General features: G+C 39.3%; 1 protein-coding gene across 2 annotated transcripts in view; it reads left to right on the top strand.

Moving 5' to 3' along the window:
• Positions 1 to 27,799, top strand: part of LDAH (lipid droplet associated hydrolase) — a 118,887-nt gene that overhangs the window by 77,819 nt on the left and 13,269 nt on the right. For both annotated transcript variants that reach the window (XM_019472396.1, XM_009280506.2), the window contains one exon: positions 23,606 to 23,688. In XM_019472396.1, the coding sequence (XP_019327941.1) occupies positions 23,606 to 23,688 (83 nt within the window). The remainder of the gene's footprint in view (positions 1 to 23,605; positions 23,689 to 27,799) is intronic.

Genomic DNA, 27,799 nt, shown 5'->3' with positions numbered 1-27,799 from the left:
GTAAAAACACATTCCTACATTTCCAGTTGTGCTCTGTCTTCTATCAGTTAAATTTTACCTCCTAATCGTCCAAACAGATGTGCCAGAGTGACCGTGATTGCAGTGAGGTCCTATACCTTTCGCTGTGGATGTGTTGGTCTGTATTGGAGGCTCACTCTCTGTAGGACTGTACAGTGACTGAAAGCAGGATGGGCAGTGAGGGTTCTTACCGCCAAACCTAGACAGCCCCGTTTATGTTGTACAAACCTGGCATAATGACAGTCACTCCGTTGCAGTACCCTGTGCCTGACAAAATCAGGCTCCCCACTGGTAATGTAAATTTCCGATAGTAGTCCTATGGTTTGTTGCTTGAGTTCCTATTAATTTATGGCAGTTTTATGACGACCGAGGAGAAAGCAAGCATGCAGTCATACGTACACTAGGCTTTCAGGCTTCTTCCTTTGATAATTTGGTCTCGGAGAAAGGTATGTGAAGGTCTGTGGGGTCACATCTCCACAAGGCAGGAATCCTTCTCTGGTCCCCACAGATAAACTTTTACCTCTCAAAACAGGTTATCCACATCCAGGGTTGTATTGGAAATGGTCCTTGGCCTGCATTAACCTCCAAAAAAGTGTGGCCAGCCATTGTTTGTGAGTGCTGTTTGGCCCAGACCACAGCAGTGGCAGGAATAATTTAACAGAACGGATTTTGTGTGCTGCTGTTGGAGCCTGACTGAGCTCTTTGGTCCCCAGGTGAATGAGCCCGGTTGATGTGTGCGTGTCAGCCTGTTGTAATTTTCCGTGTACACCAGTGTCCGATCTGTGTCCAAGCTGTAAGATAAATTGAGGCAAGAAACCAGACTGAAGGCTCTTTACTTATAGGATGTGATCTCCGCCTATATTCAATTTATTGATTGAATTCATTATACCAGAATGAAAACCCCTGTGAGCCAATGTCTTCTAAAACTTGCATAAATAGGCCTTATTGATGCAACTAGTTCCTTTGGGCTTGTGATATCATCTCTCTCAAGCAGAATTCCCCTTCGATTTCATCTTTGGGAACTGATGATGTTTTACAGCCCAGTGACTCAGGACCACATGCGTGGATTAATAATCTTAGGGCTTTCCAGATATTGCCTCTTAACCTTCTCTTGTATTGTTTGTGCACAATAGAAAATGTTACCATTCAGCAAAAATTTGCTAAACCTAGCACAACAACCGAGTCTGTCTTATGGAACTGCTCATCTGTGAGTTACTGAAGCCTCTGAATTTGTGGTAAATCGTTTTCTGATTGATTCCTTGTCCCTTAATAAACTGCTAGATATGGTTCGGAAACGTTCAACAAATGAAGTTGTTTCTCTTCTCCAGGAAGGTTGCATGTCAACTCATTAAAAATACACATATTGCCTTTGGCATGTACATCTGTTGCATTACTGTAATTGTAATAAAAGTTGTGATTAAGGGCAGAAAAGATGGCAAAAGTTTCCTTAAAACTAATACGTCCGTTAAAACAAACCAACCTGCCAGGGATTTGTTACCACATCCAAAGCTTAGTCACAACAATGTTTTCTCTCCTCTGAAAGGAAATGAGATTTGAAAACTTAATTATAGCGGAACTCTAAGACCGAGTGCCGCTCCCGTTGACATCGAGAGTGAAAAGCTCCATTCAGTGGCAGCAGAATCAGGCCCTTGGTTGAAAGAGTCAGTGAACAAGAGTTATATTACCTATCTGTCCCACTGTTTCAAATTATGTTTGTTCCTGCTTCTTATGCAAACTCATCTTTCCATTGTCCTAACTCTATAGTTGATGATACATAGAAGCCCCAGTCACACAGCAGAAGGCATTGCAATGACACTGTGCAGAAAGGTAATGAAATACAACGTCTTGTCCCAAAGGGGAAATAGTGCAGAAAGAGGAGAGATAGCAGGGACTGTAAAGAAAATGGATTGTAAGGAAGGATGGGAAGACATAATGTATAGATAATAGAGGACCTATTAGAATAAGCAAAGGGGTCTGAAGGCAGTTTGCCTACCTGGATTAAACTTCTAGCAGAAGTTTCTTAGGGCAGAAAAAGCACTACAATGAACAAACTAGCATTTGGGTACTTGTATTCATAAACCTAGGAGATGAACAGACACAAAAATTGGACATTAGTGACCTTGAGTTATCTGAAACATTGTCACGCTGTTTATTCAGGCTTAGCAAAACCCCTATCTCGCACAGTGGTGGTTGTTCTACAAATCATGTATGGTCCTGCAATGCTGGAATACTTTGGCACTCCAGCGCGTTGAAATTTGTAAACATTTCTTCGGTGACAGATGCCAGTAGCAGACTTACAGTGACAGTAAACCATTCTATCTACACGGGACAGGATTTATTGTCCAGCCGTTTGACTGGCAAACTTCCTCCATTTGTTTCTGTAAAATTTCCACAAAAGCACAGACATTACATAATGGGTAAACACCGCAAGGCTTTTTCGAGAGGCGGGCTGGCAGGTCAGAGGTTAACGTCTGGATGACAGTGAAGATACAGATAAGCACAATAGCAAGAAAAACCTCCAACTGGCCCAAATGCGGTGCGTCCTTTGTGATCTTGAACCTGTGACTTCCCTGGAGGAATCTCCCTGTTTGTTTAACCTATTCGGGGAGCAGGGGAGCACGGCAGTGTGGGGCGGGGGGAGCTCTGCTTTGTGCAATTCAGGCAGGTTGGGAAGGAGGGAACTCAGAAACCTGAAGTGAGGGTTTCAGATGGGTTCAGGCTGCACACGAATGAGCACAATAGCAAGAAAAACCTCCAACTGGCCCAAATGCGGTGCGTCCTTTGTGATCTTGAACCTGTGACTTCCCTGGAGGAATCTCCCTGTTTGTTTAACCTATTCGGGGAGCAGGGGAGCACGGCAGTGTGGGGCGGGGGGAGCTCTGCTTTGTGCAATTCAGGCAGGTTGGGAAGGAGGGAACTCAGAAACCTGAAGTGAGGGTTTCAGATGGGTTCAGGCTGTCACACGAATGCTGGCTGGAGACAGTAGATTTCCGGTTTATTTTAAGCATCCAAGAGATGTTGTAAGAAGACAAGGAACTAAGATTAAACTTCAGAGTTTGGATTCAAATTTTATCTTGTTCCAAGTGTGGAGGTATTCAGATTTCATGTGGAGTGTTTACATTTCTCTCATTTTACAGAGAAAAAAGGGCTAAGGCATTTTCAGACACTCTACTCTTACGCCCACAGGACTGCATAGGAAGCGAGAGTCCCGGCTGAGGTGTTAAGGCTTGTCTCCCAGCAGTAGCTACCTCGCTCTGTTGGCTGTACAGGATGGCAAAATTACATCCCTGAAGTGCCATAGAGTAAAAAGCTTTCTCGGAGGATAAAATTTGCAGAACTGTCAAATAGCATCTGGGAGATAAATTTGTATCAAAAGCCGGTGAAACATAGGCTTCCAGTTGCTATGAAAATGCAACATAAGCTTTTATTTTAAAATTTTATCTCCAGGGAGCCAACTGGAAAACTTCATTCTGGGTTTGAATTATCCCAACCTTGGGAGTTGTCATGTCTTGAGATCTGTTTCTATTCCAGTCCTCTCTTCTTACTCAGAGAGTTTTTAAATATGACATTATGGATGGTCTTCATCTGACCACTGCGGACATCGTGCTGTCCAAATAGTTGGCATCTAAAGCAGGATAGGTGAATCACACCCTACAGATGATTATTTCTCTTTAACTGACCTCAGAGCGACCCTCTCTCTACTAGATACCTAAAATTAATGGAGATAAATCCCACTCTATCTACTGTCTGCTCATTTTGCTGCAGACATCAGAAACAATGTGATCTGAATTGTCCATGCAGCCTTTACCCTTGCTGCCAGGACAGTCAGATATCCTATGCTTTGGCTGCATTAGAATTTACAGCTGCTGGTTTCTAGTGAGAGTCCTGTTGTTTGTTTCCTACCTTCTTTGAAAATTCATTTTACATCTCCATCTCCATTTCCTGACAAGTAAGATGGGAAATTTTTGGAGGGTTCTTTTTTGGGACTAAAATGCTGTAGAAATACCCATCTAACTGAAATACTTGGGTAAGGACAGTGCGTGGTGTTGTATTCGTAGCACTCAATAGCTCCTCCACCTATTCTGCTCATATTTTTCAGAGTTAAAAAACAGTGTTTAAAGTATTAGGTAAGCACTTGATAAGTGAATTCACCTGACATGGTGAAATAAGAGTGCTTTACCCCCTTAAAAGTGTTTTAAAAAGCTGTATGACCACATAGCTAAAATTTAGTTTACTTCTCTTTCTTTGTTTTTAAGTTAAAATGGTGTTCTTTTCTTGCACTGAAATTAAAATTTAACTCCTGAAAGTAACAGAAGATATGATGAGCACCTCTAAATTCAGCACAGAAGGCAGAGCTCTTTTGATCTTGTTTTATGAAACAAAACTCTCCATCGAGGCATGCAAGGCCAAGGGGGAGTTGTGCATTATATTCTCATCTAGGTTTTATTATTTCACTGTACTAACACATTTAAAAAAGAACCTGACGTTCAAGACAAGCGATGAGCTATTGCCCAGCATCACATAGCTGATCATCAGCAGAACTGGCACATAGACCTACATCCCAGGGCAGCAGTTCATCTACTGAACCTGCTTAACCATAAGTTTAACCTTATAAATATATATACATATGTTAATCATGAGCAGCTTCCACAAACCACATTGACTAGACAGGCTGACGTGCATGCAGTGCATTTAAAAATAGAGACAGAAACTGATACTACAAAGGATTTCAGGTAGCACCTTGCAATCTCACACCTACATTTTTCATAGTGGGCAGGAGAATAAAAGCTTTCCCTCCCCCCTCGCCACTGGACAACTGTGCAGATCTTTGAACCTAGACCAGTACGTTTCCAAGTTGATTTTCCAGGCTGACTGAAATCAAAGCCCCAGTAGTAAAAACTGATTGCTTTGTTTCTTCTGATGAATGTAAGTTTTAGATAACTTCTGGCAATAATGCAGAAAACATTTCAAGGATATTTTTCTACTTTTGTAATTAAATGTGTATAGAATTTCAGACATGATGTATAGCTAGGCAAAATTTCACGGAGACCACAAATTACTCACATGGTACATAAATTACATCTACATAAAGTAAATAATGTTAAATCTGTACAGTGTAGTGTAGTATATCACAGGTAGGCAAAAAGGATGAAGCTCAGCAGGTCTCCTCTCTTCTTCCTATGTGCATTCTTTGATACTCAGTGGGGCAGAAAGAGGTCAAAATGATACAGCAGATAATCTCCCTCCCTCTCACTAGCCTCTAACTAATTAGGATTCAAGAGAAGTCATCTTTCCTGAAATCGGGGAACTACAGCTGTCTCTTACAAGATGTTTTTTGCCTGTATCTGAATTCGCTACTGCAGGATATACTGCCAAGGGTCAGAAGGCTGCTTTAGGTAGCCCAGCAGTCTGACCCGGTGTGCTAAATCCTCTGCTTCTGCAGAGTTTCTCGGCAGGCTCCTGTGTGCTGTCACAGTTGAGTCCTATCCACTTCTGACATTTTAAGTGATGATCGTAATATGTATTTCTGCAAAGTGTTTAAGAGCGTGTTTCCTTACCTGTGGAAACACAGTAATATTTTATCACCTGCTTTGCAGGAAAAGGGGCCAAAGAATAACAGTCTTTAATATTTTCATGTTTCCTCTGCTACTGTTTATTTTCCTGTGTGATGCCTGACTAAAATGTTTGTTTAATGTAGTCGGACAACTCACCTTACCAAGGCAGCACTTAAGCTGACGGAAAAACCTCACATCTGCTTTATTCTTTCTGTGAGTGAACGAAACTTTTCCTTATTTCAGAGTAGGATGCTCATATTAAATTACTGGAGGAAGGCAATGACTTTTATGTATTTATAGTCCTATTTATTTTTTAAAGTCAATCTGCTTCATAATTTACCCCATTTCCAAAAGAAAGAAAGGAAGATGTTTAACAAGGACTTGCAAAAGCTTTTACTTTCCTGTGAAAGCCTTGTGAAAATAATAGTAATAATGTGGAAATTTCTCATTGGGTTTATTTCTGTTAATTATTCCTCTTTTTCTTCCTGGGGGGAAAACCCAATGTAAAAAACTCCCATCACAAATATTACTCATAAGGCGTGAATGTTTTGATAGTGGAACTGCTGATCATTTCCATGAAATGTGAGGCACAGTTGGGATTTGGTTGAGGAAGGGGAGATTGTTTATTCACCCCTGGTGGGGTTTCATCCCCAGGGATATGATTTACTCCCACAAATTTGCAGCAAGTCTAATGATGTATTGCAAATGGCATGAAAAAAGAAGGGGTAACATCAACAAAGCAGAAAGGATGTTGAAAATAAGTATATGCCAGTTAAGTGCTAGCAGCTACAGTTGCTTTATGTTAGCCAGTGCCAGATAGTCATCTACAAATTGGCATTTTATTTTCCCTGGGCCCAATACAAAGCCCTCTGAATTCAGGGGAAGGATTCTATTCTGCAGTAGGCTCATGCCTTTTGTCTTAGAGGTGTCTGTCTGAACTCCCCCAAAGAATATCTGAAGTAGAGCTCATGGCTCTGTCATAACTTGTGTTTACTGGTTGAGAATTTAGCTTGATTCATCAAACTCCTTCATCATGCAGTCCCAGCAAAGCCTTTAAATACATGCTAAATCTGTACCCATGGGTAAACTATAGTCATTTGTGTCTTGGAATAAGGTGTTTTTGGAAAACGACATTTACAAAGCTGCTAATGCAATACCTATCATTCCATGCACCTAAAGGGGACACTGGTCTGGATGTAATTCCTACAGTCATCTAAAGCAATATTGCAGTCCGCTTTGCTGCTGCTTCTTGTCATGAAAATGTCCAGCAGCACTCACCATCTCCCTTTCCTAATTCTTTAATGTGACGATAATGACAAGGAGAAAATGCCTACAGAGTCTTCATGGATCTGTGGAGGAAATGCTGGCTTATCTTGAGCAAACCCAGTGGTGCAGGAGATTAACTTGCTGGTTAGTGCAATGGTCAGTTGTATTTAAAATGAGCTTTAAAAACAGTGGTTTATGATTAACAAAGGGTGGTGTAAAGTTCACCTTTCATACCAATCAAAGCCACTCCACCTGAGAGGAAGTTCATCTTGTTCAAAGGAGGGGTGGTCCAGTTGCTGAATTTCATCAGGGTTCCTCAAGAAAGAGCCAGTGTCAGGTTCTAATCTAGAAAAGCACTTAAGCTGACCTCCATATAGCTACTCACATGCATAAACCCTTGTCTAGAAGAGCATATTAATTCCCAGTAGAGCTCAGGCAGGAGCCACAGTGTGGAGATGCTAAATTGCTGCAGACACTGTCCATCCTGGCCACTCCCTGTGGCACTGAGCACCACCTACACCAGACCCTTCTATGCCCCTCTTGCAGGGTAAGAGAGCAGACACTTTCCACGACTAAAAATCTGGACCCTAGCAGAAATCCCATCATCACGGCCATCTGCCAGGGTATGTGAGAACTTAAACTGGAGATTAATTTCTCCAGCTAAGGGATAGTTCTGTCATTTGAAGATGGTGGGAGTTGTTCCAAAGTAACTTAGGGCAGGATTAAGTCCAAGACATTTCAGTTTCCATCACACACCCCACATCACCTGCACATGCTTCATCACACAAAGTAAATGAGTGTTTTTCTCACTCCTCAACAAAGCATCTATTGTTTGTAAAGCACCTGGGTATAATTGTTGAATAACTTTTTATTTTTGCCTTCAGCCTCTACTATGCTTTTTCAAGCACAGCTGACTGATTTTCTTGTATAGTTCTGATCTTCCTGCAACTTTAATACCAAGCACATTGGAGAAGTCCGTCATAACAATTGCAGCTATTTCTGCGTATTTGTGTCGCATATATTATACCATATATTAACTGGTATGTTTTCATTCTAAATTCAAGTGTAAACTTAAGCAGAACCCAAAGTCAATGTTTACATCTTGTAAACTTCTAAACATCAACATTTTATCTAATATGTGTGTGCATGCGTGGAAGCACATGTTCCTGCATTAGTCATCCTTGATACTAAGCAGTTCCTTCTGTTTGATGTTTAAAAACAATAAATTATATGATATTTCCAAGATTGCTGTTGGCAATAATTACCGGTAGAAAATATGTTTTCCCCATAGCAAATTACACTGCTGTTTGGTATTATTAGTTCTTACCACTGTTTTCTGACTCTTTCTGAGGCATGACAGAGATTGCTTCCTCAAGAGCAAAGGATAAACTGGAAAGGAAACTAAAGTTACACTCCTCTCAAGAACCTTACAATAAGACAGGCAACTTACCAGGAAAAAAATGTGACCAGATAGTAGTACATTCCCTGAGGAAAACTTATTTTCAAAAGTTCAATCTTCTTTTTGCAGGGCCTTTCGATTTAGCATGGAAATCCAACCTAGAATTGATTCATCGCTTTGCAATTTAAGCAATTTTGCTTTAGAGTTTAGAGGACTTTTGAAAGAGTCGTATTACAGCATGTCAAAGTACACATGAGCTCTGTTGCACATGAAAATAGTAGTATTTGGCAATAATTGTCCAACTGAAGTCAAATTACTTTCTTCTTCTACCCTGAGTTCCTCAGAAGGACGAGCAAAACTGCCTGCATATCTGCAACTCGATGTCGAACAGTCATGGATTTAGAAATAGACTGTAAAATCTGTGGAGCAGAAATGATGTTTTTCCTGATAGTTTGAATAGCTTCTGACACACTGAAGCCAGCCCCTGACTGGGACCTTTAGCACTCTCACACAGTATAACTAATTCTTAGTTACAAAAAAGATCCAATCAGGTAGTCAGTTAGGACTCTTCCCTTTTGTTACAATTACCATCAAATTATCAATTTACTTGTATATTGTCCAGTTTACCTTTACAGAGGCCAGGAATGGGAATTAAAACTTGCCAATGTTTTGCATATTTTAAAATATTTCTCAAGCGTTTTGTAATACCAGATTATTGTGAAATTATCCTGCTGCCAGGCAGACTTACTAAGGGAGGCGTCAGTGAAGCCTTCTGGGAGAAGGAGACTAGGAATTTGTGGAGGTTCTGTAGGAGTCCCTTGTGTGACAGAAGAAAGCATCATTTCAGGCTTTTCTGTGTGCAGTACTGCCAGTACCTGACAAAATGTGTCCCCAGTCTCTACTGTGGTCCTTAGCCAACACAAACCACAGTCTAAAGTAATAGCAATAATAGCAGTTAAATGGCAAATGGTGAAATAGCAGATGCGTTCTGTGAAAAAATTGACAGTAAATGATAGTTTTGCAAGGCAGAGCATCAGAACTGTCCTGGGAAACTGCAATGTCAACGTGGGAATGAAAGTTGTATGGAAACAAACTAGAGAGAGTGAGAGACTAATGACAGTGTAATGAGTTTGCTTGTTTTTCACAGGGTATAAGACATGGTTATTAAAACAACCGTACTTCCTCAAAAGAATATTTGCAAGTATGCACGGGTGTACAGAGGTTGGAGCACAGCCAGTCAGACCAATGTCATGGGGGCTTTGGCTTCCTTAACCATGAAAAGGTGATTAACGTTGAAAGATTTAGTAAAGAAGGCTTGAGGATGAGTTTAAGGGGAAAGATAAAAAAATCTTCTATATCATTATGAGCAAAAGTGCACTTGTGAAGGATCTAAAATTATGGTAGACAAAGAAATTCATAAGAGACCAAAGGAATACTGGCAGGAAACGGGCAGATGAGCTAGATGATGTGCAGGTAATGCAATGTAAATTCCAAAAGTACGGAAAATAAAGTAGCATTGCAAGCTTTTATAAATTACCAAAAATATTAGTTAATTGGCTTAACAGACATAGGTGAGATAACTGATAGAACTAGAATATCAATATGAAGGGACATAACTTGCCCGGGAAAGAAGGGCAGGGAGAAAGGAGAAGGATGGATGGACTTGTTCTGATATCCAGGTGTAAAGACAGGGTGACCTGTTGAATACTATGTCCACCAAACCATGACAGATGGATTCAAGAGGCTTTTTCTGAGAAAATTCCGAGCCATCCAAAGTGCATTATGTAGTGTGCTTGATGTCTGTAGAGGAAGGAATCCGGCAACATACAGACTGTTCAGCTAGTTCTCATAATGCATTGCCTTTTATAGATAGATAGATAGATAGATAGATATAAAGCAGAGAAAGCAATTGGCAGAGAATGTATGGCAGTTTGATACAGAGAATTTGAAGGTGAGAGGCAGATTGGCTGAATATATTCACAAAAGGGTAACATTTGTGCTAGGACAGAAATACTTAACATGTCTACAACATAGAGCTCCATTCATCCACTAATCCGCTTAAAATCCTGTCATAGTCAGTGGAGAGATATAGGTAACACTTGTCTAATCTATCTAGTTGACTACTTTAGGATGAGATTAATTATGTTCTTTTCACTGACTGTGAAGGGAGAAAAATTAAGCTTTAGATATCCACATTTAATCAGGTGAATCCCATGACAGATATCAAGAAATTATGATCTTCATGGAAATAAAAAATTAGAGTTGTTTAGACTAAACAAGGGGCTTCTGAAGGGCATGGTAAGAGTTTTCAAGTAAAGGAGAATAATTTAATCCACGTGTTCATAGTAGACGAGGTAATGTGTAATGGAGTACATTGCAACAAAGGTGATTCAGATTAGATTTTAGTTAATGATAAGAATGGAATTCTAGACTGGATTTCCTGGGAAGATAATGAAACTTTCATCATCTGTGCTTCCTAAGGATACGATGGATAAGTATCTGCTGAAAATGACACAATATCATTGATTCTCCTTAAGACAAAAAGAGCAATGGAGATCCCTTCCAGCCCCACAATTTCATACACACTAATTAAAGATACAAGAGTAGCATCCAGAATTTCAGAACTCTAATGAGGGACAATTTACTATAGTAAGAACCAAGCAAAACAGATGGACATATGCAATGCAGAATGTTTGAGGAAACCAAAATATAGGCAAAAAATGTCAGGCATTAGTTAAAAGCCGATCTGAAACTTCAGAAAATGTCTGATTGAATGTCTGAATGAATCTGCATTCTGCAGGTTGAATGCAGGATACAGAAATATTATAGTAGGACCTGCCAAAAATAAGTGGGTTACCTCTAGAAATCAGCTAAATGAGTATAGGACTTGTGGTAGCACTGGAGTATGATCATCCATACTGTTTAATTATTAATGAATTTTCTGGTATGCTTTTAGCCTTCTCCAACTAGCATTCTCCTAGTGTTCAGGCACGGTTCAGGAGTTAGCACTGCCATGCACTCTTCCCAATCAGCAGTTTGGGTAGAGGAAAAAAATTAATTCTGTGAAAACAACCCATTCTATTCCAGTTGGCTTCAGGGCCACAAAATAGTTCCTGGCTCCATTTAGTACAATGGTGCAGATACAGCGCATATTTATACCTGCAAAAGCAGCAACAGTTTGATTGCTGGAAAGCAGTTGTGAGAAAACAGACTGTGGAAATTTGACTTCACAATTGTCAAAGCAGAAGCTGAGAAATTGATAAGTCAAAGCAAAAGATGGTGCACTTAATATTTGAAGGGGGGTAAGATAGACTAGGAAAGGCATTTTACAAAGGTGAAAAGAGGAAGCTGTCAAAAGCAAGCCAGTGTGGAAATATGTTCTTTACAGAGTACTGTTTATGGAACAACAGAGCAGATTGTTCTGTAACAAATGAGTACTTGATGATGATATAGCTAAAGGCAGACAGTAAACCCTCATTTTCCAAACCATCAAGCCATGTCAGGAAGAACTATACTATGCCCTGGGTTTAAGAGTCAACCTGTAAGTCTCTAACGTCAGGGAAGGCAAACTAATAAAGAGCTTTGCTCAGACTTTTGTGTAAGAAAGGTGGACTAACTAAACAAGTTGTAGCTGCTCTTCAATTTTTTACCTGAATCTAGTAGAATTGATGTATCAGTACTTGTGACCCTGATAGTACAGTACTAACCTAGCAGGATATTTTCTTAGATATGGTGACAAATATTGCTGAAAAATTAGTTCAAAATTGGATTAATGTAAGCAGTATTGTACTAACTGAAATATGCTATTGAGTTACATAGGAACTAATATCTGGAAATGAGATCCAAAGTCCATCCTGTCCAGTCTCTCATTTCCAACAATAGTCAGAACAAAATGCTTCCAAGAAAGGAGCAAAAACTCTGCAGTCTGCCAGTTAATAAAGGCATCGTTCTTAGAGGTAGAGGCTTAAAGACCTGAGGCTTTTGTAGTAGTATGTAGCTCTAAATTTTGGTTGTAGTTCGTTAAGAGAGTTCTAAATATTTGTTGACTTCCAGTGTCTTTGTTGACACTTGCTAATTTCTTGGCCCTGAGAGGTTCTTATTGTAGCGGGCTGTATCCTATGTGCTGTATCATATGTACTGTAAAATGGATTTCCTTTTACAGGTTCGGATATTTCTACCTGTTAATATTCCTTTGTATTTACAAATGAGTTGCAAAAGATTTTTGAAGAACTAAAGGGATCTCTTCTGGGCCTGGTTGCACTTCAGATTTGTGTTTTTTAATCATAATGAGCTGTCTTATTAAATGCCTCAAACACAAGGGACCAGCTGGAAAGTGTTATTTGACTGAAGAATACATGAATTAACTAAATGACATTCAACCTGGAAAAATGAAGCTAATAGAATACATACGAAGAAAAAAAAAGTATCTAAAACATAGGTTCTCTGTAGGTGGGGAACAGAATCAAGTAGCAGACGGGTGAGGGAGGTCAGGAGGGACGATAAAAACTTGCCATGCTGCAGGGTCTCAGAATACCCTATAGTAGTACAGAGAATACCCACAGCCTGCACCACAGTCAGGAGAGGATCACTGGTCTCTTACAAACTCCTCCAGTTCTAGCTAGAGAAAGTTTATTCATTTCTTGGTGGAAAAAAGACAATGCCTTAGTATATGGTGGCCTTAGTAAGACAGCATAAGAAGTCTCTCCACTCTCTGTATTCATCTGCTCAGGGGGTCGGTTGGTCAAAGTATGTAAGAGTAGTGGCACCAGATTTGCATTTGGGAAGCATGATGAAGGTAGGGCTGTGCTCTCCTTTTCTTCTGAATTTGTCCACTCTGGAAAATCATATAGTATGGTCTTCCAAAGTTAATGCTGTTGAAATCGTGCTGTCTGGACCTTGAAGTAAAAATTTGGCTTCATGTTTCTCCCTGTACCCATTCCAGAGCATAGCTCCTACTAACTTACAAAATAGGGCAATATTTTGATGTGTGGGACTTAATAAATTTACACCTACAGCCACAATCTTGTTGATAGAGTCAACATAATCTGAAGCCAACAGCGGTAGGGAAATGAAGTGAGCTCGGGTAACCCTTTGTAGTCTTATGTTTATTTTAGTCTGATGAACAAGCTATTAAAGAATGTGTGTGTGCATCCATTAAAGTGTCCAGATTGGGGATATCTTCACAACCACTCATTTTTGTTGGAAAAGGAACTATTCTGGTTATTTCCTGAAATTCATTAGCCAATGAAGTTGAAAAGGTTTTTTTCCTTTGTTATTGTCTCTGTTGTTTCATTAGTATGGCATCTCTTTCTGTCTATTCTTTCTGTCACAGTAAATTCATCTCCTTAGCCCAGCAAAGAATACAATATTGTTTTTACGTAATTAAGATACCAACTACAGAGCAAAACCACACAGAACAAGATCTAGTCATGGCACCACAACACAGAGTTGATTTTTAAATTAATCAAGGGCATGTATATCTCTCAAAGTTTATCAGGGTTAAGTCGGATATACTTAACCCTCTTTTATATTTTACAGATATGTGCACCATGTGTAAGTCTTTTTTTTTTAAGATTTCTTTCCATACAGACACAGTTCAAATTAATCTTGAATTTCCACAGACAACATAATGTGACTCCTCAGTTTCTAGTCTGAGTTTACGATTAATCTAGACCTAATCTAATCTTTTTCTTGCAAATAAGCAAGTAAATGATCTTTGGATATTCAATAATCAAGCAAGTAGTTTAAAGACTTGAGGAAAAATACATATTTCAGTCCAAGTACAGGAAATCTCTGTATTGCTTCAAGAATCAAGTATAAAGAGAAAGTTTATCTGTCCCGAGTTAGAGTCATGTTTCTTCCCTGAAATTAGCACAGCTTTCCAAGTTCCGACTTACATCTGTTGATATCCATAGAATCAACTGACAACATATTGGTTTAGGATATAGCTCTAAAATCTTTAGAAAGTAATAATAATGCTGCTAGACGTGTTTCTTCAAAATCGGGAAATCTTCTATTTCATATGTTATTTTCTTGACTGCATTGTGGATATATCAATGTGTTTGAAGTTCAGCTCAATAGATACAGGTATTCATCTAACAACTGGCTAATTGAATTGGTGGTTAAATAACCCTAAGCACTGAAAAGCTTGATTGATTTCAGTCATTATTGTTTGTGAAAACTAATAATTTAGCTGAAGGATATTAAGTCCTTGCTGTGACACTTTGGGTTAAAGAGCTACCAATGATATAAAGCACTCTTTTCTTTTCTGGATCCTTGATTTGAGCCCAATACGGGTTCCTCTATCACAAAACCACCACAAATAAATCAAACACATTTTGGCACAGTTTGCCGTCTCTGCTTAGCAAATGTATGAGACTAAACTGACACTGATCCTTAATCACCTTTAATCCATGGAGAGGGAATGATCCTACCAGGGCAGGAGAAAGGTCATTGGCAGGATCATGGGGAGAAACTAAGTTGGCAGTTAATTTCATAAGCCTGACCCGGGAATAAATGAAGGGCTTCTATTTTCAGGGTAATCTGTGTATATAAAAGATCTGCATATAAAAAGTTAGGATTTTTAAGAAGGTATTTATGTGTTAAAAGCATGATAAACATGGTATTTGTCTGTTAAAACTTTGCTTTCACTTTTAAGCTCTAAGGCCTTATTGTTTATGATAATTACATAATTAACAATAGATTTTTTCATTACTAAATTCTGGTGACCTGGTTATGAATTACAAGGGGTATGAGCAACTTGAGATGGAATAGAATGTAATAAAAATGCTTTGGGGCTCTACAGCTGTCTCCAGGTACATTGGCCAGTTTCTGTAGCTTTGCAACCACATTTTCTTTTTTTTTATTGAGAAGTGCTTTTCCTTTCCTAGTTGCTATGTGAAAAACCCACATGAAGGAATATTTACAGAGGCCGTAATACTGCAAAGATTCATGTTATATGCTTCACTTTCTGTGCTTTGGATTATCCGACTGACCCAGGCTGACTCATAATGTATCAGTCCAGCGTATGCATAGGTACAGATTTGAAGGAATGGGATTAGACCATGAAAATTAGGAAAAAAAAACACTGAAATTGGCTTTAGACTGTTAAACCAGAGAAACAAATTGAATAAGCAAAAATAAGTTGGCAGGAAAAGCTAAAGAGCTTCTATACGTTCCTTTCCTAGAAATCCTAGGCTGATTCAAGACCAAATCTTTAGGAGCCTGTTTCCTAGATGGGAACTGAGAGCGCAGAGGTACTGGGCTTTTGCCATGCCGTCAAAGGATGAGAAAAGAATAAACTTTGTTCCTTTCTTCCAAAGTCTTTTCAGGAGAGGACTGCAGTTTATGTATCCTCAGTGGATGGAGATGGCTTCTTTAGTCAAATCTCTGCAAGCCAGGATTTAGGATTCAACTCCAGCCTTGATATTGCAAACCATCCATGCCAAGTAAAGTGCTTTCAGGTCATTGTGTGGGTCTCTGAGCGGAGTTCTGAAGCGCTCACATTCATGTCCATGAGAACTCCTTTCTCATTTCAGGGTCTGAATATCCAAGTTACCAAAGGAACCGATGTATTTGGTGTTCATCTCGTTTACACATCTCATCATAGCTGTGCTGTGGTGGGGTTCTTCAGACGCTGAATGTTTTCTCACTGTAAAATGCAACGTTCAAGGTAGTAGCGGGCAATTCCAAAGGAACATGATCAATTTGGCTCTGTAATTTTCATTATTGTTAAAGAAATATATTTTTCAAGAACTAATTAATAGTCATTATGTTTACACAATGCTTCTCACTTCAAGTATTTTTAAGACAGTCTACAAAAGCACTTCATTGTCATAGCAGCCTGAAGCATATTTTTAAAATGAGGAAACTGAGACATACAGATTTTACAATTTGCACAGGGTCTCAGAGGACTTCAGTGACAGTTCAGAAAAATTCTAGGCCTCCTGACCTTTCATCCCACATTCAGTCTTATCTTTCACATGTAAGGATTTTTCAGAATACTAATTTCAATCTTATTTTGTCTTTACTAAACCCCAGATATTTCTCTCTTCAACGAGTAGTGAGATATAGTGGTGAGTGCCAAACAGATTGAAGCTGCACGTTCACCGTAACTTCAGCATGGACACCAAGGTCACAACTCCGATACAACTTCCACACAGCCCGTTATGGGAATTCTCCATGCTTGCATTTTGAGCTAGGGTCCTGCAGACTCCTGGATGAGCTTCAGTTTGTGCAGTGACTCATTCTGCAGATTTCGGTGAGACAGCTTCATCACTCAGGAAGTTCAGCACATGGGCTCTAGGTTGTATTTTATATTGTACTTGAGATTGTGACAATCAAAACCAATAAACATTTTCCCCAGAATTCTTGGTAATGATTGTGGGAACCTTTAGAGATTTTCAGCTAAAGCAAGCATTAGCACAGGTTGCAAGTCTTTCCAGAGACTGTAACACCAGGTAGCAAGCACTGACAAAGTGATCTCACAATACGACCTTCCTCTGCATAGCCTAGTGAAAGATTTCAGAGGCCATTCATTTTGTATGTCTCACCTTCTGGTTGTGCCCAGTTCACAGCCTGATTTTCAGAGCTGCTGAAATGCTCATAGTAACAGTCCCTGTGAGCCTTTGGAGATGGCTTTCTGATTACACACGAAAAGCAAGTGAATTCTTCTGAGTTATTTCCTTTGAAAAAGCAGCTCAGTATTCATGAAATAAGGAAACCGAACAAGTTTTTTTGAAAAGGAAGAACTAAATATTCAAAAAATGCCAAGGTTAGCGGAGTATAGCATTAGGAAATAGCAGAGAGATTTCTCCCTGAACTTGTGACTTAGCTTTTGAGAAAAATAGCTTTTCTGAAGAAGCCCAGTTTGACATTCCACAGCAGCAGGGGAGAAGGTTACTGTTCCTGCTGTATAATGGTATCTCTTTCAATATAGCTTTCCGTAGACATTAAACATCTTACAGTGTAATGTGGATTAGAGGGAAGCAGTAGATTTAGGATATTTTGACCTTAATAAAGATTTTTACAGTGTCTCCCGTTATGTTCTTATAACAAAGTTTGGGAAATATGACATACCTGAAACAACTACTAGACAGATGTATGACTGTTTGGAAAATGGGATTCAGGAGGATTTTTGAAACTGGAAAGATGTAGCTAGTAGGGTTTTGTAACAGTCTTATCTTCATTCCTTTACTATTCAGTAGTTGTGTTAGGGATGTGGCTGACAGAATACAGTGTGTGTTTACTCAGTTTACAGATAGTACCACGCTAGAATATGCTGCAGATATGCTGGGGAGGGACAGGCTCAAAATGACCTTCACAAGCTAAGAGAAGGGGTCAAGCAGGGAGAGGAGAATGCTGTCATTCCTTAAAGAGCCAAGTTGTTCTGTATGGAAATTAAATACGAGGATGGTAAATCACTGGTTAAGCAATAGTTCTGCAGGAAAAAATCCTGGGAATATCGTGGGTCACAAGCTGATGTGGGTTAACATGTCATGTTGTAGAGTGACAGATGTGATTTTGGTACATATGAAGAGGTACATGGGCTGAAAGAGCTACAGCTTTACTGTTGAAGAGAGAGACACTCTCCAGCATAAGCTGAAATACCGTGTCAGTAAAATTCAAGAGAGAGATGAGCCACTAAATGTTTCCAGAGGAAACTAAGCAAGAATGATAGCTGACCTAGAGAACCATACCTGAAAGGAGAAATTGTTGGAAGTATAAGTTATCTGGCCGTTGTAGATATTTGCCCTAAGATCAATTGCATTAACTGTATTTACAATTAGAGGAGATCAGGGCAACATGCTTAGATGTGAATGCGGCAAATACATATGCTTATCAGTTTCCTGTGGCAGTAAGGTTCACAGTTAATTGCACAGGACATTAAAAAAGTACTTCCGTTTATTGTTTTGTATTTTAATGTATTATGCTGTAAGAGAGGGAAAAATAGTGTATCATGAAGTATCATGAACATGATGGCAACAACACATCTTTAATTGTACTTCTTTGACCGTTTTCACCACCATTTTCAGTTTTGCGATGTCCCACAGCGGTTGTGACTGTCAGCATACACAGTTCTTCAGGTGTGGTCATGTTATGTGATTTATATAATGGCATTGCAGAATTCTGTATCATCATCCTATTACTTATGAAACATAATATATGATTTTATTGGAATTTTGAGTAAATATGCACAGTGAACAACAGTCATCTTACGGGTCCTTGGGTTTCTGATTCCATTCCTTGCATTAATTTAGAAGCTTGTAAAGGAAAAGAATATTTTGGCGTTTTTTCTGCATGTATGTCGCTTACCATTTCTTCAATTTGAATTTCATTTGCTAGCACGTTGATTTTTTTCTCTCTCCTCTTTAGGTCTCTCTCACGTTTCTCACTGCCTGGTCCTCACAAACTGAGTAGTGTTGTGTCCTGTGCAAATGCTATCAATAAACTACTTATCCATTGACCAGATCATTAAGAAATAAGTTACCCATGATTTTAATATGAAGCTGGACTAGAATCTTAGGCCAGGATTCATCCCACCTCAGTTTAGGCACTTAATTCAAGTTAAGGTCTAAAGGCCTTATCACTGAAAAGAGAGTCATCTTGAGAGGTGATTTAACCCACCCCAGAAATTATCAAATCAGCAGGTGTGTTCAATGATTATTTACAGATTTTAGTAATAATCACTACTTTTTTTGTATTTGTGATGAATCCAGACGTTATTCCTTGCTGTGATGAAAACCAGCTAATCTAATCTAATCCTAATCTTTTTTCTTTGCTTCCAGACTATTTCTTAACCTTGCATTTTACAGCTGTTTAGTTTCAACCAAAGTTTATTGTGTGAAATGTGACAGAGAGCTTTTAGAAGACAAATAATTTTTGTCATCTGGTTGTGTTTATTGAAATGTTCAAGAAATTATAGATCAGTAAAATGCTATTTTCCTTTGTAAAATCAGTAGCGATTAGACACTATTTTTAACTCCCCAAACCACTGGACAGGGTGATTCTTACGTAGCAGGATTTTTATAAGCTCAGTGATTCTATATTTAAGGTTCTTCAAAACTGTTACGTGTACCTTCTAGCCCTGATATATTCTGTGTTCTCCACTGTTGCTACTTATAGATCAGTAAAATGCTATTTTCCTTTGTAAAATCAGTAGCGATTAGACACTATTTTTAACTCCCCAAACCACTGGACAGGGTGATTCTTACGTAGCAGGATTTTTATAAGCTCAGTGATTCTATATTTAAGGTTCTTCAAAACTGTTACGTGTACCTTCTAGCCCTGATATATTCTGTGTTCTCCACTGTTGCTACTTCTTGATACCTCATTACCCAAAGAGAAATCATTGTTATATCACTGAAAAGAGAGTCATCTTGAGAGGTGATTTAACCCACCCCAGAAATTATCAAATCAGCAGGTGTGTTCAATGATTATTTACAGATTTTAGTAATAATCACTACTTTTTTTGTATTTGTGATGAATCCAGACGTTATTCCTTGCTGTGATGAAAACCAGCTAATCTAATCTAATCCTAATCTTTTTTCTTTGCTTCCAGACTATTTCTTAACCTTGCATTTTACAGCTGTTTAGTTTCAACCAAAGTTTATTGTGTGAAATGTGACAGAGAGCTTTTAGAAGACAAATAATTTTTGTCATCTGGTTGTGTTTATTGAAATGTTCAAGAAATTATAGATCAGTAAAATGCTATTTTCCTTTGTAAAATCAGTAGCGATTAGACACTATTTTTAACTCCCCAAACCACTGGACAGGGTGATTCTTACGTAGCAGGATTTTTATAAGCTCAGTGATTCTATATTTAAGGTTCTTCAAAACTGTTACGTGTACCTTCTAGCCCTGATATATTCTGTGTTCTCCACTGTTGCTACTTCTTGATACCTCATTACCCAAAGAGAAACCATTGTTATTGCCAGAAAGAGATTATAAAGAGCAGAAACCTCCTGAATGTTTTGAACAAGAAAGGTGCATGCAACAAAAGGAAAATAATTTAGCTTCCAAACAGTGTAATTATCTTCTTTAGCTACTCCCTTAGCCTGTGCAAATTCTGCTGTAGGCCTCTTCTTTCTGATATACCTAAGGAATATTTTATTGTTTATTTTTAAATCTTTTAATGTTTGTTCTTGGAAACCTACTTTTGCTCTTTGCAATTTCCTCTTACTTAACGCCTGCTGAAGTTTAAGTTCCTGTTTATTGGCTTCCCTAGGATCATGTTTCCAAAATTTGAAGGATTTCTGTTTGGTTGAAATAGACTCTTGAACCTTGCCATTCATCCGGTTTAGCTTAATCCTGCCTTCCTGGTTCCCTTTCTTGCACAGTACACGAGCCTTCAGAGACGGTTCCTTTTAAAGTACTGTCCTTATTGCCTTTACTGTCTTACAGTTTTACTTTTAGGATCTTTATGTCTAATCTAAGTTTACTAAGTGTGTGAATTCCACTTCATTTCTTATTTTTTACTGCAAAAAAACACACGAGCAACTCAGAAATATGAGCAGAACCCACTAAGAACAAGAGGTAGGACAAAGAAACCAGTAAGATAGGAGAAGAGGAGCAGGGGAGTATTAACTGTTCCCACTTTTGCTGTATGACTGAACTGAAAGTGGAGAGCTGCCTGCAGAATCCCAGTAAAGTTGAATGAACTGGTATATGTCAGGTTCTGCACTGATGGCCACCAGTATTTTCATCCCTGCCTACCATCCACTGCTGATGCTGCAAGGTAATGGCAAAAGTTCTGACTGCAGGTAGGCTATCCACCGTGTCCTACTAACAAGAACCTTATTCTGGACTGGAAAGTCAAAGGCCTGGCATGCTAAAACCCTCGTATAATGGGTTGGGTACAAGTGCTATTGCCACAGATACCCTGCCAAATCCAGGCTCTTGCACTTAGTGCTTTGTGAAATCTTGTAAATCCATAGTAAGCCACATCCGTCATCTGAAGGACCAGCACCTAGGGTAGCAAGGGCTGCTCTCCCTGTTCTGCCTTTCCTTCTGACACAGAGCAGTGCTTCTGACAGACAGCTTCATTATAGGTAGGAGTTTTAAGCATTAGTCACATTTGTCACATTAGAAACAGGAATCAATCTGAAATTAATGAAATACCTATGGAATTCCTCATTATCTTTCATACCTCTCTCTAGGTTTTCCTAGATGATTTTTGAAGGCGCATTCTAAGATGCGTATCCTTCTAAAAAGAAAGGTATATAATGCATCAGTGTTTGGAGCTGAATTGAGAAAAAGAAGACCAATGTCAGGGCATGAACTTAACAATGCTGTAGATGGACAGACTTTGTCCAGCTGCACCACAGGATTAGATTACCAGGTTGCTAGACACAAAAGTGCACGAAGGCCCCTTTGCCCAATAGAATAGGATGGGACCAGCAAATTTGCTTGATTGTCTATATGATGTCACGTCTGCAACCCTTTTGTCTTGTCTAGGAAAGGAAGATCTTGCACTAGTTGTGTTCAACATTTAATTGAAAAAGACAGAGCTCTGCGTGCATATAACTGAATTGCATCTTCTTTTGCTGGCTCAGAAGTAGATACTACTTTCTAGGTTTTGGGTTTTTTTTCACTTGAGAGCGCTGGCTTTGTCTTTCAACATTTGATCTCTGGAGCCATCACTCATCTCTCTGGTGGCGTTCTGTTTCCTTAGAGCACTGTTGGAATTCAGCCAACTCCATGTTTTGGTCACCACCAAAGACCTATGTGATTGCCATTTCCTCCCCTATCACACATTGTGAGAATGTATTGCTTCTGTCTCAGAGCAGTATCAGATCCAACACTGTCATTAACTATTTGTGCACAAAACTTCATTGGTTCAAATTTTAAAAATTGTCAGTCTTTCCATTTTCTCCTGTTTTTCAAGAGAGGATTTAGTATTTCAGAATACTTTCAGTCATTCTAGGGCCTGGAAATTGAAATGCTTTAAGGTAATTTAGCCATTCAGGGTCTTCCATTGGTTTTGCAAACTGGTGAGAAAGGAGAAGAATATTGCCCTTCATTCCCACATATAGGTTATGAATGTCTCTGTCATCCAACAAGCACAGAGGCTTCCGATTGTGAGAACAGGAGAGGCTTGGCCATCTTATTAGCACAGTAAGCTGACTGAGCAGAAAAAAAGGGTAAAAGAAGTACTAATTCTTTGGATAGTGATATGTGCACATTTCTTCAGTACAGCACTGATGTTAGAAATGGATAGTCCCTGTTAAAACGGTAAGTCTGAATACCCTTTGGAGGACCTCTCACTATCTGCAGACACAATGCAACATTGATGGTCATGTAGCAACTCTTGATTCTGCAGTTGAATAGATGAGGTTTATTCTAGCAGCAAAGCTCAATCTAACAAGTATGTGCTTGTTCAAAGCCAGGTTTTGGACTGTGCGCTGAAATTTCTTGCCGAGCTTCTGTAGGTTCTGTTGTAACAGAAACAAGGCTAGGTGGACACAGTGTGATCCTTCTGCGTCAAAATGTTTAAATTTATAAGTATTAAGGCATCCAGGCAAACTGACCCACTTTTCAGAAGTGCTTAGTTCCCACTGCTGTCTAACATACATGGGACCTTCCAGAACTCAACACCTTGTAAAATTAGACTACTTTTAATTAGGTAGGTGTCCAAACATTAGACTCAATCATTTATGTGTCTGAGACAGTATCTTGCAGACCAAGTCACAATAAATTGCACTGAGCCGTTTTTAATACTTTACATTCCAGAAAGGTAAGGCTTAGACATTTGGTGTCTAGTCCTATCTGGGTAAGTACCACCAATATTATGCAGGACTGCAGTTTTCAATGCTACTTGACATTGCTACTTGCCATTATTGTTATTATTTATTATTTTGAATATTTGAGTGGCTTGCATATTGAAATGTCAGTAATTTAATAGTCTGTTGATTAATAATGCCTTTTAATGAATGCTTTGTATTTAAAAGCCCCCTCTTGCAAACGCTTCATGGGTGATTTATCATGCTTACCTCTACCTTTCTAAAAGTATGTAGTGAAAGGTAATCATCAAAGTTCCTTCACTAGTCAGTGGAGAGAGAGTCATCACCATGGGCTGATTCGGAAGTCTGTAAGATAGATGGATAGAGTTATGTTCCAAAGGTGTCTTTCCCTTTCCATTAATTATGGAACTAATTAATGGGGAGTGACTTAATTTAGTCTATATGCCTTTTTGATGATTCAGTTAGTTGAGATAAATTCTGCCATTTCTGTCAGTGGGACTCTTTTCAGTGGGATTGTCAAGATTTTGACTGCTCTAGGTGCCTTACCTTTTTGCAGTTGAGCCTGTATTATATTTTTTAAAACATTTGCTGTGTAATTACATTATTGAATGTTTCTTTTTCTGCAGCCAACATCTTGTATATGGCAAGCCAAGAAATGATGAAGGTTGTGGAGAGAGACAGTACAACCATAAAGCAAAATTTAAAGAAGGTAACTATTTAATCCTCAGAGTTTTCATGGGAAGCCTGCATGCATGAGGAAATGTTACATCCAGTTATATTTGTGCAAAACCAGAATTTTAGCAGGCTTGATTCTGCTTTTATGTTAGTGTCATTCCACTGACTTTGGAGAAGCCATTAAAGGGGTCACTGATCATTGAAGTATCATTGATCCACACCTTTGTAGATGTAGCATTCACCACTATCAGACGTAGTATCCTATCTGGTATGTTTTCCTTGGTGGAGGAGAAACAGTCTATGTTCTGGCTAAGCCTGAGATGTGATTCCCAGTGAGGCCAGTAGTTACCTGGGTTCTGATCAGACAGGCAGATGGCCAGCCAGGACATGAGTGCAGGCTGATTGACCAAATCCTCTGACTTTGCTGCTGGACAGGTCAAGCAGAATATGTACCATCTGTGTTCTGTGGTGTCAGTTAATATCATGGGATTCTGTAGGCTTGATTTTTCCATGGCATCAAATTATTATGGCTCCACAGTTTCAGCTTTTCAACTGTAGTGTAAGAGAAAGATACAGAAAATGCATTCCTCGGAGACTGGAGCTACGCCTATACAAGTAAATGAAGTAGTTTCGGAGACCTTTCTCCTGCACTGAACTTTCTTGTCTGTACGGATTTATTGTTGAAAGAGATCCTGGTACAGTTTTGGTCTGGACCGATAGCATTCTCCCAGTCAATTCCCAGGCACAGTTCAGGGGTTGGCACAGGCCAGAAACTGTTCCTAATTGGAGTTTTGATGTGGTCACCCCGATTTGGAGGCTGAGAGAATTTAATAGTGTGGCCATGGTCTGACAATTCCAGACGGCTTATGAGCCAGAAAACTGTCACATTTAATAAACTACTATTGGTGTAACCTCTGTGTGAGTAGATAATCAGTATAACATATTATTCTACTGTGTCCCCTTCCTTCCCTCCATTTTTTGTATCATCCCTGTCTTTTTGCTGGAAGAATGATTCCAGCATTTTGCACTGCAGAGATTTTCCTTGGAGAATGGAATTTTCTAGGACAGAGGTCCTAGATCTCTGTAAGATTACTTTGTGCCTTGTAAATAGATATGGTACAAAGTTCACTTCGTAAATCAGTCTTTTTTTGGCTGAAAATAGATTTATTTTTTACTTATCCCATTTGCCTTCTCTGCACTTTGAAAGGTATGTTCAGATGTTTCAGTTCTAGTTTCTTTAAAAGAGTTGAAATAGCATACATGAACAAGGAACACTGCACTGCACTAGGCATGCCTGGTTTTTCACATTTTTACTGCAGAGCATTCAAAGTTCTCCTGCACTTTGGGGGGAATCTCAGTGAAGAAACTGAAGGGCTGATCTTCCAGACTGCAAATATTCTCATTGTCTTAAAACTTTCCATGGGTTGATCCAAAACCCAATGAATTCAAAGAAAATGATTGATTTTACTGACTGAATCACCTCTCAGAGTGTCAGAGAGGTGCAGGGTCTGCCTGTTCCCTGAGGGAAAGAGAGCCGTGAGCCGAGGGTGACCCCAGCACAGGCAGTGCCCTCACCAAGCAGGGTCCAGTCCCACAGCACCCGAGCGCGGCAAGGTAACAGGATCCATTGACCGTCCCAGACAAGGCAAAGCAATGAACCAGGTCCGGCATCCCTCCAGAGAATCCAGTCAGGAGCGAAAGGAGACAGGGCCAGAGGCAGGACTAGAGACACAGCTATAACGTGGGTCCAAAGTCCATCCAGGAGGCATGGCCAAAGACATGATGGAAGGCAAGCCGCAAGGTGGGATCCATCCAGGCAACAAGCTATGTACAGTGTAGGTCCGATGTCAATCTAGGACACAGGGACAGGGACAGGTCTGGAGACAGATACTCCTACAATGTAGCTTGAGAGGTGGAGACTAAAGGTGAAGGACAGAGATGGAGGCCCTGGACCCATGGGCAGGGAGTGTGGGTCGGGGTCCCAGGCGAGGCTGGTAAGGCCTGTTAGTGCCCTGAAACTGAGGGTAAGACTGCAGGTTACCGTGTTAGTCAGGGTACCAAAGTGAAGAGTTTGCAGGATCAGGACTTCCGGTGCTTTTGGAAATGTTAATCACAAGCACACGTGCTTGAAGTTAAACATAAAAGCCTCGTTGGATGAGGACTATAGCAGTGACAATCAGCTGCAGCTCCAGTGATTTCAGGTGGTCTACTCAGATGCTACACATCATTACAAAAATACTTATTTCTTGTGCTGAATGAAGGCCCAGCCAACAGTAAGAGTTTGCAGGTGTCCTAGTCTGCTTCATCTGTGCTTTTGTTGACTCTGTCAATCTAAGAATGGCCTTGGCAGGCAGGAGCTTTTTTAAACCTGTGTTAGCTTTCTTTTATTGATTCTTCTATGTCCTCATACTTCTAAAGTGGCAAACATACTCAGGAAAACAAAAAGCTGAAGCGAGCTTATAAGCAGTTGGCAAACTGAAGAAAAAGCAGGCCTAAAAATGAAGCTAAATGCTTCTCTTTTTTCATCTTCTAGTAATTTCTGGGAATGTAAGAATTAAGGAAAAATTTTTGAGTTGGCATTATGTTAAATTTGAAGTGTATTGACAATAAAAATGGGCTTAACTTATAAAGGTTGGAAGTTTATAAAAACAGGAACTATAGTCCAAGTTGCTATAGAACTGGCAAGCTGTCACTTCAAAAAATTTATTCTGTTTAGTAGTCACTGTGATCATATGCTAAAAGCCAATCTTAACACCTGACTTTGCCAGCTGCTGTGGAATAGAAAAGTTATTTCTGGATCTTATTTGCATTCTGTGATCTGAAGAAGAAGGAAGAAGAGACACTAAATTATTCCAATCTTTCCATGCCCAGGTTTAACTATAATTATTACTAGTTAGGGACCAGGAGAAATTTTATCTCCAGACCCCAGATTCTTAGTCTAACAATGGTAATTGCTCAGATTTATGTTGAAAGAATCGGAGATGGAATATTGTTTGGATAATTAAGTGAGGTATTTCACGTACAATCTTCTAAAGACAGAAGTTGTGCACATTAAATAGCAGTGGAACTGTATGAGGAGGATGGAGACCTGTCTTCTAACAAAGTAATATTGATAGAGCATTTAAAATATTGGCTCTAAAGCTATTTGTCTGGATCAAGCAGTACACGAATGTAGGCTTCTTATTGCAGTGACACAGAGAGTTGTGATAAATCACACAATCCAAACGAATAAGGTAGGGGATACTGATATAAGATTTGCTCAGCTTTGATATTTAATTATCATTAGCTGATTGTGTCTAAGCCAGCTGAGCTGCGTTCTTTCACTGTAATAACACCAACTCCCTTTCCTAACAGAAACTGGAGGCAAAGATACTACTGCACTAGAGGAAGTTTATTGTAGTTCTTGCACAAAAGGAAGTGGGTGTAATTCCGTATTCTTAAAAGATGGATCAGCTTTGAGCATCACGAAGCTTTTACAAATAGAATAAAAATTTAAAAAAGAAAGGGAAAATGGTTATTTTGGGCATTCACTAGCATGCCTGTGATGGACAATGATATTTCCAAATAGAGGCTCTCTACAGCACTTAACTTTTTAAGTCTGCATCATGCCACATTCATTCCTTTATTTTAAGACTTAGCCTTATTGACTCATTTTCTGTCAAGTAAGCTTATAAACCTGTTGTAATCAAGAAGATACTGCATTAAAGGGTAAAACTAGGGTGCTTACAGAGGAAATTTTGTTTAAAAAAAAATCACCTCTCAGATTGCATATTTATTGAGATATATTTTGTTCATTACTCCATGTGTAACACACAGTAGTCCTATTTTTAAGTGTAGGATCTGGTCCAAAGCCCATCTAAATCAATAGAAGAGCTCCCACAGACTTCAGGAAGTCTTGAATCAGTTTGGCAGTGAACTTTCTGTAGTGGTTCATAATTTCTTAAGACCATAAATCATCTCCTCCAGCAACTGAAAATGATGATTCATTTGGTTAGCATGTTAAACCAAAAAAGGTTTATACGCTCCTTGAGTTTAGTTTTGCCAGTGGTCTGGTGTAGCACATACATTGATTGTGTAAGGAAAAAGACAGGAAACATCTGAAGTAGAGATACAAAGATGAAAAAAAATCTGTTGTGAGGAGAATC

The sequence above is a fragment of the Aptenodytes forsteri genome, unplaced genomic scaffold (assembly GCF_000699145.1).
Source record: "Aptenodytes forsteri isolate BGI_AS27 unplaced genomic scaffold, ASM69914v1 Scaffold67, whole genome shotgun sequence".
Taxonomy (NCBI): domain Eukaryota; kingdom Metazoa; phylum Chordata; class Aves; order Sphenisciformes; family Spheniscidae; genus Aptenodytes; species Aptenodytes forsteri.
The sequence above is the reverse complement of the archived record's forward strand: the minus strand, read 5'-3'. Positions and strand labels throughout refer to the sequence as shown.